We start from the raw sequence: 16,340 nt of genomic DNA, 5'->3' as shown, positions 1-16,340 counted from the left end.
AGTTCCACTTGCCTACATTTGGCCCATATCCCTCTAAACCTGTCCTATCCATGTACCTGCCTGATGGCTTCTTAAACGTTGCAATAGTCCCTGCGTCAACTACCTCCTCCGGCAGTTTGTTCCATACACACCACCATTTCCGTGTAAAAGTTACCCCTTTGATTCCTATAAAATCTTTCCCACTTTACCTTAAACATGCCCCCTGGTTCTCAATTCCACCACTCATAGGGTCGTAGAGTGAAACCGTGTGGAAACATGCCCTTTGGCCCAACTTAACCACACCGGCCAACATATTCCAGCTACATTAGTCCACATGCCAGCATTTAGCCCATATCCCTCCAAACCAATCCATGTACCTGTCAAACTGTTTCTTCAATTTTGAGATAGTCCTTGCCTCAACTGCCTCCTCTGGCAGCTTGGTCCATATATCCACCACCCTTTGTGTTCGGCTCTCGGCTCACTCTCGGCTCTGTGTCTACCTGATATATTCCTCTCACGATTTTATACACCTCTATAAGATCACCCCTCATCCTCCTGCGCTCCAGGGAATAGAGTCCCAGCCTGCTCAACCTCGCCCTAAAGCTCACACCCTTAAGTCCTGGCAAAATCTTTTTAAATTGTCTCTGTACCCTTTCCTACTTAACAACACCTTTCCGACAACATGGTGCCCAGAACTGATCACAATACTCTAAATGCAGTCTCACCAACATCGTTTACATTTCATCCCAACTTCTTACTCAATACTGTGACCGTTGAAGGCCAATGTGCTAAAGACCTTTTTGACCATCACATCTACCTGATCCCTCTGCTCTCCAAAAGTTCCCAGAACCCGACCATTCAATGTGTACATTCTGCCTATGTTAAACTTGTTGTTAGTTCACAATACTCGAAAATGCGGCCTCACCAATATCCTATATAACTGCAAAACAACTCCCTTTATACTTAACACTGACTGATGAAGGCCAATGTGCCAAAAGCCTTTTAAAAAATAAAAATAAAAATTAGAAATTCTCAAAAAGTTATAGGATAAAAATTCAACCATGATCTAAATTTAGCAGCAGCATAATAACCCCAAAAAAGAATGTAAGAATTTTGGAGTAGAAATCGCAGAACATTGGGCCTAAGCAGCTGGAACATATAAATTTGAAGGTACAATAACCAATTTGATTTACAGCATCATGTTTGTGGATTCGGCTGATGATAACTGCATGTAGTTTGACGTTTGATGTTTCAAACTTTTATTCGATCTAAATAAACCAGCAGCCATTAGCAGATAACTTGTAGAGTTATCAATCCTATATCGTGATGCTTTAAAATAATGCTTACTGATTTAATAAATAATTCCATTAAGATTCAAGAAATGGGGAAGGACAGCTGTTAATCTGGTTAAACTTATTTTCTTGTTTCTGCAGAAGGAGAACGTGCCTTGCCTTCCTTACCCAAGTAAGTAAATATTAAAGCTTCAAGTAATTTGCAGGTTGTCATTTTTCAATACTATTTTAACATCTATTTTGTAAACATCTCTGCATGTCAGTGTTTAAAATAACTTGAAGTACATTTCATGAAAATATGGTACAGCTGGATTTGGTTGTAAAGGCAAAGAAATGTGACGAGCATTGGATTCCCGTCTCCCAGTGGTCTGTTGCCAGTGGTTAAATAGGAGTGGTAAAGAAACATGCATTATAACTCTCACATCTTCCATAGATTCAGTCATAATTACTATGCAGAAAAACTTGAAAGACATTGGTGAAATATCCTGTATTACTTCCCCAATAAAAGTTGCCAGTGATAATTAACTTTAGAAAAGCATCCAATACAGTGGACCAAGTGGATACTTGTTGTTGTCAGCTGTTGCATATGGAATCACTGCCATTCACCCATGCACTGACTGAAGGCAAAGCTAAGGGTGGAATGTTGTGCTTTGTCAAATTAGCTATTGATTTGATCAGTTCATGGATTTCTTTTGAATGAGATGTCATTAAAATTGAAATCATTTATTTTTTTGATCTTTGGGAAATCACAATTAAAATATTAAAAGTAAAGCAAGTAATTTTAATGATGTGATTTTGCATTGTGTCCAAAATCTCTGGTCTGCAACCACCATTGAAATCAATGGGTTTCTCTTAAGGGCACTATGTCAGACCAGGTTTCTAACCTGGGAGGTGATTAAACACGATAGACACAAAAAGCTGGAGTAACTCAGTGGGATAGGCAGCATCTCAGGAGAGAAGGAATGGGTGATGTTTCGGGTCAAGGCCCATCTTCGAACTGAAAGTCACGGGAAAAGTGATTAACCACTGTAATGCTGGGAAATTGTAAGATCAAGTCTCACCATTAGATTTCCTTTGGGAGTTGAGCATGACTGCCTTTGGAAGTCTGACAACAAATCACAAGGTGTCTAACCCATAAACTGCTCTTGATGTTAGAAATGTAGGTGCACCAGATGAGTTTCTAATTAATGGCAGGATATCATATAAGATTGTTAAGGGTTTGGACACGCTAGAGGCAGGAAACATGTTCCCGATGTTGGGGGAGTCCAGAACCAGGGGCCACAGTTTAAGAATAAGGAGTAAGCCATTTAGAACGGAGACGAAGAAACACTTTTTCTCAGAGAGTTGTGAGTCTGTGGAATTCTCTGCAGAGGGTGGTGGAGGCCGGTTCTCTGGATACTTTCAAGAGAGAGCTAGATAGGGCTCTTAAAGATGGCGGAGTCAGGGGATATGGGGAGAAGGCAGGAACAGGGTACTGATTGGGGATGGTCAGGCATGATCACATTGAGTGGCGGTGCTGGCTGGAAGGGCCGAGTGGCCTACTCCTGCACCTATTGTCTATTGTCTATCAGGGCACTGCAAGTGTAATGTATGAAGCGCTGGACAGATTGTCTCTTGATGGAGATGACCATTGCCTGATGTTTTCTTTGCATAGAAGCTACTTGGCATGTCAGTTTGTGCCTGAATGTTGTCTAGATGCAGCTGAATGCAAGTATGGACTGCCTCATTTCCTTTCACAGTTGCTGGTGGACGTGCTTAGTTTCACCAGCAGTTTGTTTTCTGCTCAAGATTCCATCATCTGCAGTCCCTTGTATCTCTTCATAATTTTATGCACCGCAATTAAATTTTATCTTTAAGAACATAAGATATAGACGCAAGAGTGGGCCATTCATCCTCTCATACCTGCTCTGCCATTCAGTGACATCAGGCTGATCTTTTACCTCAATACCACTCAGTCCTTCATTTGCTAACCCCATGTTCAATGATTCCCTTAGTATCAAAAATGCAATCTCTCTTTGGACTATACTCAGTGTTCGATCCTTAGATGGAGTCCTGCACACTTACAAGTTCCATTCAGCCTATCATTTGCATACTACTTCTTTGAAACATCAGCTTTCCATTAATTTGAATTCCTGACCCCTTTCACCTGGAGAAAACCTACGTGTTTATAGGGAGAACGCTCAAACTCCATACAGATAGCACCCATTGTCAGGATCGAACCCGAGTCTCTGGCCACTGTGCCACCCCTGGTTGCTTAATGTGATAAACAGTTCTTTGCTGTTAATTTAGATTATGGATGTCCGATTTCCTTTGTTGAGATTTTTATTGAATGTGCTTACTGCATTGGATATCAACAGCTGGCATTGTTAAGGGCTTGTTAAGATTGTTAAGGGCTTGGACACGCTAGAGGCAGGAAACATGTTCCGGATGTTGGGGGAGTCCAGAACCAGGGGGCACAATTTAAGAATAAGGAGTAAGCCATTTAGAACAGAGACGAGGAAACACTTTTGCTCACAGAGAGTGGTGAGTCTGTGGAATTCTCTGCCTCAGAGGGCGATGGAGGCAGGTTCTCTGGATACTTTCAAGAGAGAGCTAGATAGGGCTCTTAAAAATAGCGGAGTCAGGGGATATGGGGAGTAGGCAGGAACGGGGTACTGATTGGGGATGATCAGCCATGATCACATTGAATGGCGGTGCTGGTTCGAAGGGCCAAATGGCCTACCCCTGCACCTATTGTCTATTGGCATGTGAAACACTGCTGCAGAAAAAGATGGCCCAATCTTAGTTTTCCAAACCTGCGGTTGTCTTCTCTCACTCTCCTGAACAGTTTATGTTGCTGTTAAACTAACATATAAGCAGAATTGTGTTACCGTGAACAATTTTTAATATTTGTTTTCTCCTTTGACAGTTTTTTGTTTACTTTGGAAATGCAAATTCAAAAAGCTTTGCTATGACTGCAAGGAAGATGGTTTACTGCATATTGCATGAATTAATTTATTTGATGTATTGTCATAACTTCATGAATGGTATTTTGTTTTTAAACTACACTTGAAAGTGCAACCACCAACTCTATTTAACTTTAACTTAATCATTTTGAATTTCTGTGCTTGCTGTGATATCCATTATGTGCTTCTCATAGTACACCCTCCTAACTTTGAAATGGTAGTTCCTATTTCTAGCAGTTCCTTCTCCCTGAAGGGGAATGGTACAATCTTGTTTAATTATTTGTAAGCAACCATTCGGCAGGAGAATGAACTCATTGCAGACATTGCTGAAAATGCACAATGTTGATCATTTTACACATTCACTTTTCAGGTTGTCAAACAGTGAAAAGCAAGGATTGAGGACTAGAGCTGTTTCAGTCTCGGGTAAGATGAAGATTTGAAATTCTATTGCCTTAAAATTAGTGGGAAGTGGAATCCCTGTGAAGAGAATGAATTGTACTTTTCCTTCAAGAGTTTCTGAATTGGCTAAGGTTGTTTTTTGGATTTTGTGCTGTGGATTTGTAGACCAGGAAATAATAAGTTCCAGTCCTTAATTGTTTGTGCCACTTCAAATCAAACCGATTTGTTCTTCTGCTTTTGGCCAAAATGTAAGTGGTTTAGTATTTTCAGCATGTGGAAAACTTACAAAAATAATTAAGCAGACATTTGAAACTAAATGTCTTATAAATTATCCAATATTATTCTAATTATTTCATACATAAATCCAATAACAATTGGTCTTCCACAAGGAAGGAATTCTCAATGCGTCACCAATGTTGTGTTACGCCTAAAATGTTTGCGTGATATTAGCTCTATATTCTATTCACTTACAAATCCCTTGTAATTATTACGTTTAACAAACATGAATCTGCTGAGTGCCTAGAGGGAACAGATTGAAAAAACACTTGAAGGTGTTGTTAATTTGAAAATGAAGACGTATGTCTTCCAATGTGTAAATTTGATGAAATTAAGAGGCACATTGCTGCAATTTATATATATAAATATATCTTCATAGTGACAAGCTATTTTAAAATGTGTTTAATGTTGCATGTTAATACTCATTTCACCAGCAGTTTTATACCCACATAGGAATTTATTTTCATATAATCTTGTGAAATTGTTGCACCATTTGACTCTGTTGATTTGTGGCGTATGAAATTATAAAATGAATATCCATGTTATTATGATGCTGCAAAGGCATTGATTATAATTGAATGATTGGTGCTGTGCAGTGACTAAGTTAGCACAAAGGTTGGACTCAATAAGCCATTGGCCATTTTAACTCTTAAATTGAAAGCAACATAAAAAAAAGTATTCTTTCTGAATGTCACAGGGGCTCCATCCTATTTTCAGGTCGATCACAGTTGAATGTGAAATGCCATTCGACTGAGAACAAATAGAAGTTTATTGAAATTTCAGGCAAAACATAGAGTGAGCTGTGTGTTGTGACCTCAGTGTTAAAATGATGAAGAGGCCAAGTTTTGGATGTGAAAGAACTTCTTGTGTAAGAATTGTTTTCAGCTTTCTGTTATAGGAAGTCCACTGAAGTAGATAGTCTGCTGCATTGACTCTTCAGCCCATACTCCTAAGCCTGTGTGAAATTAAGGAAAAATATAATGTCCAAATGGTAGTAATATTAATCAGATTAACATTACATCTCTCACAAAAAGTAAATGAAGTCTTGAGAACTTTCGCTGCACAATATAGCATTCTGATTTGTGTTTTAGTATGTTGAAATTTTGTTTCCCCTTGATTGGCCAGAAAGACAATTTGGCCTTTGCTAAGCTATCATCAAATTTCAACATAGGACAGAGGTGAAAAAAGAGATTTTCATTTATATAGCATTTTTCACAATGCAGTCATTGGAAGTAACTTGATTGTTTTTGAAGTACCACCATTTCAATGAAGAAAAAGCAAAGCACCCTGTTGATGCACAGCAATATCCCACACATAGCCTCTGCTAATGCACTTATAATGTATACATAACTAAAACTCTGATCTTGTTATCTTCCGGTTTGACGGCCATTCTGTTTGCGCAAAAATGGTACGCGATAGTGCTACGATGTTTCACCAGCTTGCTCACCGTTCTCCCACGCTGCTATTGCACCAGGTTTCGTTCAGATCGGTGGAAGCTGGTAAGAGTTATCGAGGTTTTAAAATCTTGGGGGTAGGGTGTTGACATGGATAGAAAATTGGTTGGCAGACCGGAAGCAAAGAGTAGGAGTGAACGGGTCCTTTTCAGAATGGCAGGCAGTGGCGAGTGGAGTGCCGCAAGGCTCGGTGTTGGGGCCGCAACTGTTTACCGTATATATTAATGATTTGGAAGAGGGAATTAGGAGCAACACTAGCAAGTTTGCGGATGACACAAAGCTGGGTGGCAGTGTGAACTGTGAAGAGGATGTTAGGAAGTTGCAGTGTGACTTGGACAGGTTGAGTGAGTGGGCAGATGCGTGGCAGATGCAGTATAATATAGATAAATGTGAGGTTATCCACTTTGGCGGCAAAAACAAGGGGGCAGATTATTATCTCAATGGGGTTAGGTTCGGTAAGGGGGAGGTGCAGCGAGACCTGGGCGTCCTTGTACATCGGTCACTGAAAGCTGGCTTACATGTACAGCAGGCAGTGAAGAAAGCTAATGGAATGTTAGCCTTCATAACAAGAGGATTTCAGTATAGGAGTAAAGAGGTTCTTCTGCAGTTTTATAGGGCTCTGGTGAGACCACATCTGGAGTATTGTGTACAGTTTTGGTCTCCTAATTTGAGGAAGGACATCCTTGTAATTGAGGCAGTGCAGCGTAGGTTCAGGAGATTGATCCCTGGGATGGCAGGACTGTCATATGAGGAAAGATTGAAAGGACTAGGCTTGTATTCACTGGAGTTTAGAAGGATGAGGGGGATCTTATAGAAACTTATAAAAGGACTGGACAAGCTAGATGCAGGAAAAATGCTCCCAATGTTGGGCGAGTCCAGAACCAGGGGCCACAGTCTTAGAATAAAGGGGAGGTCATTTAAGACTGAGAAAAAACTTTTTCACCCAGAGAGTTGTGAATTTATGGAATTCCCTGCCACAGAGGGCAGTGGAGGCCAAATCACTGCATGGATTTAAGAGAGAGTTAGATAGAGCTCTAGGGGCTAGTGGAGTCAAGGGATATGGGGAGAAGGCAGGCACGGGTTATTGATAGGGGACGATCAGCCATGATCGCAATGAATGGCTCGAAGGGCTGAATGGCCTACTCCTGCACCTATTTTCTATGTTTCTATGTTAAAAACTGCACGTGCGCAGATCGATTGGCCCTCCTGCCAATCAGCGCCGCGTGGATTGGTCCCTTCTAATGTCACTCCGCGGGTCTTTACTGCAGCTGCGGGAGGCTCGGGATGGCCGGTGGAGGTCTCCAACCGGACACAATTTTTGGAGGGACGGACTGGAAACTGCCCGGCCCGGCCTGACCCAGCCCAACCCAGCCCGGTGCGGAGTCGGAGATGGCGCCGATGTCGCCAAACGGAAAGCGGAGACTCTGATCCCAGCGGAGGTGAACAACCAGCGAAGCGCCCAGCGCCCGCTGTGAGTCCCCATCGCATCGCCAACCCCTTCCCCTCTGGTCTCCCTCACTGACTCCTGCCCCCCTCCCCGTGATACCACACTCTCCCCCATGGCTCTTCCCCCGTCTTTTTTCCGAGCTCTCTTCCCCCCTGCCCACACATTCCTCCCCACCACACCCCTTCCCCCCTCACACCCCTCCCACACACCCCTCCCTTCCACACAACCCCCCCCTGCCCAAACACCCCTCTCCCCACAACCCCCCCGCCCACATATACCCCCACACATACCCCTCCCCCCCACAACCCCTCTGCCCACACATACCCCCCTCCCACACACACCTCCCCCCCACAACCCCTCCCTGCCCACACACCCCCACATCGCACCCCCCCCACACAACGCCACACCTCCCCGACCACACACCACTCCCCCCCCCACAACCCCCCAGCCCACACATCCCTCTCCCCCACAACTGCCCTCCCCCACAACTGCCCTCCCCACAACTGCCCTCCCCCACAACTGCCCTCCCCTCCACAACTGCCCTCCCCTCCACAACTGCCCTCCCCTCCACAACTGCCCTCCCCTCCACAACTGCCCTCCCCTCCACAACTGCCCTCCCCTCCACAACTGCCCTCCCCTCCACAACTGCCCTCCCCTCCACAACTGCCCTCCCCCACAACTGCCCTCCCCCACAACTGCCCTCCCCACAATCCCCCCTCCCACCCACAACCCCATCCTCCCTCCCACAACCCCCCACACACCCCTCTCCCACCCACAAATCCCTCCTCCACAACACCCTTTTCCACCCCCCCTGCCCACAATCCCCCTTCCCCCCACAAACCACCCCCTTCCCCCTCCCACATCCTCCCTCCCCTCCACACCCCGCCCACACACACCCCCTCCCCCCCACATCCCTCCTCCTCCCCCCCTCGCAAACCCCTCCCACCCACATACACACCTCCCCCCCCCCCCCCCCCACCACCACACACCCCCCGTGGTGACTGGGTCCCACTTAGTCTAGTTTTGAATGAAATAGTGTTTGATAAAGGATAAATATGCCAGATTAATAGGGATAACCCATGTGCTTTCCTTAAAAATAATGCCATGAGATCTATTGGGTTCATCTGAATAGACAGAGGAGAAAAACTCTGACAGCAACTTCCTCGGTACTGCACCAGTGAGGCAGTCGAGGTTTTTATGCTTCAAATCTCCAGAATACAGACCTGAAGCTATAAATGCCTCAATGAGCCATTGATTTGCATTAGGATATGAGCTGTCAACAAATGCATCATTGATACAACCACTTAAATCAAGTGCAGTTGTGGTTAGTACAGGAGAGGACTAATGTAGATCATTTTTGCCGTTTTGATTCTGATTGTGAAATCTTGTGAATAATTAGTACTTTATATGCATGAGCATCACCAAACTTCAACAACATTAGATAATTTAAGCTTCGGGCATTTGCCAGTACATTTATGAGTTAAAAGCAAAATGTGCATCAAGTCATCACACTGACAACATTTAATCATATTTTAAAATGTTATAAGATCTGAGCATGGTTAACACGGCCAGCATTTATTGCCCATTCTGTGTTGCCCTTGAATGATGCTGAGTCACAAGCTTTCACTACTGCAGTCCTTCTGGTGAAAGTGTTTCAGAGTGCTGTTGGGGAGGGAGTTCAGTGTTGTAACTCTGCTACAGCAGCTTGTTCTGGTATATTACAGTCAAGACATTATCTTGTTCCTTTGGCTGAAGATTAGTTTCTGTGATGGAGGAGGAAGCAGAGTTGGGTCATCTGTGGCCCACTTATGACTAAGCTTGGTGGTAAATGCTTTGTTCTTATATACAGTGTCCTACATAATGTTTAGGACAAAGACACATCATTTATTTATTTGCCTCTGGACTCCACAATTTGATATTTGTAATAGAAAAAAATTACATGCGGTGCACAATGTCAGATTTTATTAAAGGGTATTTTTATACATTTTGGTTTCACCAATTAGAAATTACAGTTGTGTTTATACATGGTCCCCCCTTTTCAGGGCACCATAATGTTTGGGACACATGGCTTCACAGGCGTTTGTAATTGCTCATGCGTGTTTAATTGCTTCCTTCATGCAGACATTAAAGTTGAATTGAATTGAATTGAATTGAATAAGAGAGCTCTCAGCATCTAGTGTTTCCTCCAGTCTTTCCATCACCTTTGGAAACTTATATTGCTGTTTATCAACATGAGGACCAAAGTTGTGCCAATGAAAGTCAAAGAAGCCATTATGAGACTGAGAAACAAGAATAAAACTGTTAGAGACATCAGCCAAACATTAATCTTACCAAAATCAACTATTTGGAACATCATGAGGAAGAAAGAGAGCACTAGTGAACTTACAAACCGCAAAAGGACTGGCAGGCCAAAGAAGACCTCCACAGCTGATGACAGAAGAAGTCTCTCTATAATAAAGAAAAAACCCCAAACACCTGTCCGACAAATCAGAAACACTATTCAGGAGTCAGGTGTGGATTTGTCAATGACCATTGTCTACAGAAGACTTCATGAACAGAAATACAGAGGCTACACTGCAAGATGCAAACCACTGGTTAGCCACAAAAATAGGTGGCCAGGTTACAGTTTGCCAAGAAGTACTTAAAAGAGCAACCAGAGTTCTGGAAAAAGGTCTTGTGGGCAGATGAGACAAAGATTAACTTGTATCAGAGTAATGGCAAGAGCAAAGTATGGAGGAGAGAAGGAACTGCCCAAGATCCAAAGCATACCACCTCATCTGTGAAACAGTGGTGGGGGTGTTATGGCCTGGAATGTATGGCTGCTGAAGATACTGGCTGACTTATCTTCATTGATGATACAACTGCTGATGGTAGTAGCACAATGAATTCTGAAGTGTATTGACACATCGTATCTGCTGAAGTTCAAACAAATGCCTCAAAACTCATTGGGCGGCAGTTCATTCTACAGCAAAACAATGATCCCAAACATATTGCTAAAGCAACAAAGGAGTTTTTCAAAGCTAAAAAATGGTCAATTCTTGAGTGGCCAAGTCAATCACCCGATCGGAACCAAATTGAGCATGCCTTTTATATGCTGAAGAGAAAACTGAAGGGGACTATCCCCAAAACAAGCATAAGCTAAAGATGGCTGCAATACAGGCCTGGCAGAGCATCACCAGAGAAGACACCCAGCAACTGGTGATGTCCGTGAATCGCAGACTTCAAGCAGTCATTGCATGCAAAGGATATGCAACAAAATACTAAACATGACTACTTTCATTTACATGACATTGCTGTGTCCCAAACATTATGGTGCCCTGAAATGGGGGGACTATGTATAAACACTGCTCTAATTTCTACCTGGTGAAACCAAGATGTATAAAAATGGCCTTTATTAAAATCTGACAATGTGCACTTTAACCACATTTGATTTTTTCTATTATAAATCTGAAATTGTGGAGTACAGAGGCAAATAAATAAATGATGGGTTTTTGTCCCAAACATTATGGACAGCACTGTATAACACTCACAATAAGGAGAGAGACATTGGAGCTTGTTTCTCCCATTACTTGTTGAATTATCCACCACCATTGACAACTTGGCATGGTAGCACTACAGAATGCTCATCTGGTCCATTGAATGTGAATGGCTTAACTCGATCTATTACATGATGCTTTTGGTGATAACATCCATCTAAACCTACCTGCAATTTTTCATTGATTTTTTTTCTGAGGTATTCCTGGTGCCACTCAGCGATTCCTTGAACCAGGGCTGATCCTCTGGCTTGATGGTGATGGTAGACTGAAGGAAATGCCGGGCAGAATGTGGTGATGCACATTTCTGATGCTGATGCTGCTGATCAACAGTGCCAAGTTTAGAGTTGCCGGTTTTGAGAGTATGCCATTCAGTACATTTATAGTCAAACAAATAGAATGTAGTGTGTCCTCCGTTTGAAGATGTGACCATCTGCAAAAGGCCTGCTCGTTATTACTATCATGGACAGATTGGTGATGACGAGACTAAATTTGTTTATCTGTCATGTTCGTTGACTCAGTCTGCTGAAGACCCAATCTGGCAGCTGGTTTTCAGGATTCAGCCAACCCATTCAGTGGTAGTGCTGCCAAGCAACTCTTGGTGATAGACATGGTCTGCCACCCATAGTCCATTCTGTTATTCTGTTCCTTCGATACTGCCAGTGCTTCTTCCAAGAGTCATTCAATGTGGAGAACCACTGATTCAACAACTGGAGGAGTTGGACATGTTATCCGTAAGATATGATTCTTGAAGATAACAATGGCAATATTTTGCCTGACTGATTCCAGTCTCCAGCTGTTAATGGGGAGGATATTGTATGGTCAGTTGGGAACAGAATTACTTTGACATTCCCAAATTTGGGTTTGTAGCTTAATGCGACGGAGTCTACCTGGCATTTAAGAGTTAACTACTTGGAATCTGAAAACACTTCAGCCAGACTGGACAAACGCACAGAATTCTACTTCAAAAGGGATTAGTCATTGGTTTTTACTTTTAATCTGGAAGTATACTACTGCAATCATCTGTAGTATGACCTTTTTTGTTGGGAAGTATGATTTTTGATGGTTAGTATGACCTTTTTTTAATATAAAACTAGACCAAGGGGGACCCGTTGGGAGGAGGGGGGAGGAAGGGGCCGGGTGGGGGTGACATCACTCGAAGTCTGCGGCGTCACACACACACACACTAACCACCCCCCCCCCCCCACACACATACTTACCCTTCCCCCTGATATTATATTAATATTCATTCGCTCCTTTTACTCTATTCCCCGCTGTATCTACTCACGCATAACCCCCAACTGTGCAGGCACGGCTAGAGAGGTAGAGGGAGGGGGGGATGGTAGAGGGGGTGGTTAGAGAGGGACGGGGTAGAGTTTGAGGGGAGGGGGGACCCCGCGGCGTCACAGGGAAGGGCTGGTTCCCGAACGCAATACCCCACCACTCATAGGTCCCAATACTCACCACTCCCTAGAGAGGGAGGGGGGGCAGAGAGGGAGGAGGGGCAGAGAGGGAGGGGCATAGACGGAGGGGGGCATAGAGGAAGGGGGGCAGAGAGGGAGGGGGGGGACAGAAAGGGAGGAGGGCGTCAGAGTGGGAGGGGGGCAGGGAGGGAGGGGGGCTGAGAGGGGAGCAGGGAGGGAGGGGGAACAGTGAGGGGGGCAGGGAGGGAGGGGGGGCAGGGCAGAGAGGGGGGCAGGGCAGGGGGGGCAGAGAGAACCCGAGGGCTCCGAGCGAGGTGGCGGGCGGGCGTCGACCCGAAGACCGCGAGTTAGGCCGCTCTAGTACAGGGTCCGACTTCATTTCCGGGCTCGTTCTTTCTGCGTCTTTTGAATAACCGGGTGGGGGAGGGGTCGGGGGGGTGAAGTCACTCGAAGCACATGGACAATTCTGTGCATGAGGCGACGCCGAGCAGACCCATTGTGACGTCATCAGTGAGAGCTGCTCGTTTAAATTCAAAGTCTTTTGATATTTTTAAACATTTTCAGTAATGTCGAGAAATAAAGCATGACATTTTCAGATAAGGTGATTTTGTACTCAACGGGAAAAATGTCAACCGGAATATATAACTATTTTATCGTTACCATGTAGTTTTTTCGCGAAGATGTAAAAACACACATATAAGATAAGACTATTAATAGGTACTAGACCAAGTGGGACCCGTTGGGTCCCTGTCACATGGGAGGCCTGGTCCCCCAGCGCAACCCGTTCCCCCAACGTAGTATTCCACCACTCCCCCGTTTCCCAACGCAATATTCCACTACTCACCCATAGCCCCCAACTGCGCAGAGGCGGCTCATTTCTCCTTATATCCCAGCACTTCCTCCCCCTCCTGTTCAGTCTCCCTGTTTTTAAACTATAAAAACTTGCTGGCAGGACAGTGTTCTGTGATTGCAACATTGTTGCGGGCATGGCCAGCAAGGATTTGGATCCCATTGTGACGTCATTGCTGAAACTGCCAGTGCAGATGGAAGAAATAAACTTGAGAAATAAAACATGAATTTTTCAGATAATGCGATTTTGGACTCCAGGGGGAAAATCAGATTGGCGTCACTCGCAGCGCGAGCAAGAAGACAGCCAGTTTTATTTCAACGTTTATTCAGATTTTTGAACATTTTCATTAATAACCACATAACCATATTACAGCACGGAAACAGGCCATCTCGGCCCTTCTAGTCCGTGCCGAACACTTATTCTCCCCTAGTCTCCATCTACCTGCACTCAGACCATAACCCTCCATTCCTTTCCCGTCCATATACCTATCCAATTTATTTTTAAATGATAAAATTGAACCTGCCTCCACCACTTCCACTGGAAGCTCATTCCACACAGCTACCACTCTCTGAGTAAAGAAGTTCCTCCTCATGTTACCCCTAAACGTCTGTCCCTTAATTCTCAAATCATGTCCTCTTGTTTGAATCTTCCCTACTCTCAATGGAAAAAGCTTATCCACGTCAACTCTGTCTATCCCTCTCATCATTTTAAAGACCTCTATCAAGTCCCCCCTTAACCTTCTGCGCTCCAAAGAATAAAGACCTAATTTGTTCAACCTTTCTCTTTAACTTAGTTGCTGAAACCCAGACAACATTCAAGTAAATCTCCTCTGTACTCTCTCTATTTTGTTGACATCTTTCATATAATTTGGCGATCAAAATTGTACACCATACTCCAGAATTGGCCTCACCAACGCCTTGTACAATTTAAACATTTAACATTACATCCCAACTTCTATACTCAATGCTCTGATTTATAAAGGCGCTCGTCGTTTTTTCAGGAAGATGTCATTATATACAAACACACACACACACACACACACACACACACACACACACAAAAATAATCTTTCATGTTTCAATGATGTCACTGCCATGTCTTTTACGTATTCCAATTGATGAATAGTTTGACATTCTTAATTCCACTGCATTTGTTTTGGGTTATAAGCACAATTCAATGCTGCTGAACACTATTTAACAGTCATATCAATACAATGAATGGCATTATATTACTCACCACAGGATGGGGCTATTGCAGTGCAATTCCCATTTAATAGTGATAAGTTAATAAAAGTGAGGGCCTCATGTAAATCTACTTTTCAGTATTCCCATTGCTTTTGTTTGTTGCAGGTTGCAAGTGCTCAGCTATTGAATGTGCCAATGGCGTTGCTGTTCAGTTCCTGGTTTCTCTTAGTTATACTTAAATTCCTACCCCAGCTGCTGTGTTGTGTCTGATCAGGCTTTCAATCTACAATTAGCTACAATTATCATCCATTATCACCCCAATGCTGAACGCTCCTGGTGTGGAGGTGGAGGACCACCCAGTGGATCGCCATCTCAGGGGATAGTTGGTGAACAATATCCATGGCATGCTCATTGCACTCTTGACTATATCTCCTCCCACTCTACTTCCTGTAAGGATTTCATTCCATACTCCCAGCATGTTTGGCTCCATTGCAGCTTCAATCTACATACTTCAATCTACATATAGATTGGGTGAATCAAATTGGCAGGGGTGCTGAGGAAGAGGATTTCTTGGAATGTATGCGGGATAGTTATCTAAATCAACATGTAGAGGAACCAACGAGAGAGCAGGCTATTTTAGACTGGGTATTGAGTAATGAGGAAGGGTTAGTTAGCAGTCTTGTTGTACGTGCCCCCTTGGGCAAGAGTGACCATAATATGGTTGAGTTCTTCATTAGGTTGGAGAGTGACATTGTTAATTCAGAAACAATGGTTCTGAACTTAAAGAAAGGTAACTTTGAGGGTATGAGACGTGAATTGGCCAAGATTGACTGGCAATTAATTCTAAAAGGGTTGACGGTAGATATGCAATGGAAGACATTTAAAGACTGCATGGATGAACTACAAAAATTGTTCATCCCAGTTTGGCAAAAGAATAAATCAGGGAAGGTAGTACATCCGTGGATAACAAGGGAAATCAGGGATAGTATCAAAGCGAAGGATGATGCGTACAAATTAGCCAGAAAAAGCAGCATACCGGAGGACTGGGAGAAATTCAGAGACCAGCAGAGGAGGACAAAGGGCTTAATTAGGAAAGGAAAAATAGATTATGAAAGAAAACTGGCAGGGAACATAAAAACTGACTGCAAAAGTTTTTATAGATATGCAAAAAGAAAGAGATTAGTTAAAACAAATATAGGTCCCTTGCAGTCAGAAACAGGTGAGTTGATCATGGGGAACAAGGATATGGCGGACCAATTGAATAACTACTTTGGTTCCGTCTTCACTAAGGAAGACATAAATAATCTGCCGGAAATAGCAGGGGACCGCGGGTCAAAGGAGTTGGAGGAATTGAGTGAAATCCAGGTTAGCCGGGAAGTGGTGTTGGGTAAATTGAATGGATTAAAGGCCGATAAATCCCCAGGGCCAGATAGGCTGCATCCCAGAGTACTTAAGGAAGTAGCTCCAGAAATAGTGGATGCATTAGTAATAATCTTTCAAAACTCTTTAGATTCTGGAGTAGTTCCTGAGGATTGGCGGGTAGCAAACGTAACCCCA

The 16,340-nt window shown here is 43.7% G+C and overlaps 1 protein-coding gene across 34 annotated transcripts in view; it reads left to right on the top strand.

The window, feature by feature from the left end:
• The window catches only part of ptk2 (protein tyrosine kinase 2), a 465,509-nt gene that overhangs the window by 319,668 nt on the left and 129,501 nt on the right, over positions 1-16,340 (top strand). For all 34 annotated transcript variants that reach the window (XM_033019915.1, XM_033019912.1, XM_033019913.1 and 31 more), the window contains 2 exons: positions 1,413-1,443; positions 4,587-4,639. In XM_033019915.1, the coding sequence (XP_032875806.1) occupies positions 1,413-1,443; positions 4,587-4,639 (84 nt within the window). The remainder of the gene's footprint in view (positions 1-1,412; positions 1,444-4,586; positions 4,640-16,340) is intronic.

The sequence above is a fragment of the Amblyraja radiata genome, chromosome 4 (assembly GCF_010909765.2).
Source record: "Amblyraja radiata isolate CabotCenter1 chromosome 4, sAmbRad1.1.pri, whole genome shotgun sequence".
NCBI lineage: Eukaryota > Metazoa > Chordata > Chondrichthyes > Rajiformes > Rajidae > Amblyraja > Amblyraja radiata.
The sequence above is the reverse complement of the archived record's forward strand: the minus strand, read 5'-3'. Positions and strand labels throughout refer to the sequence as shown.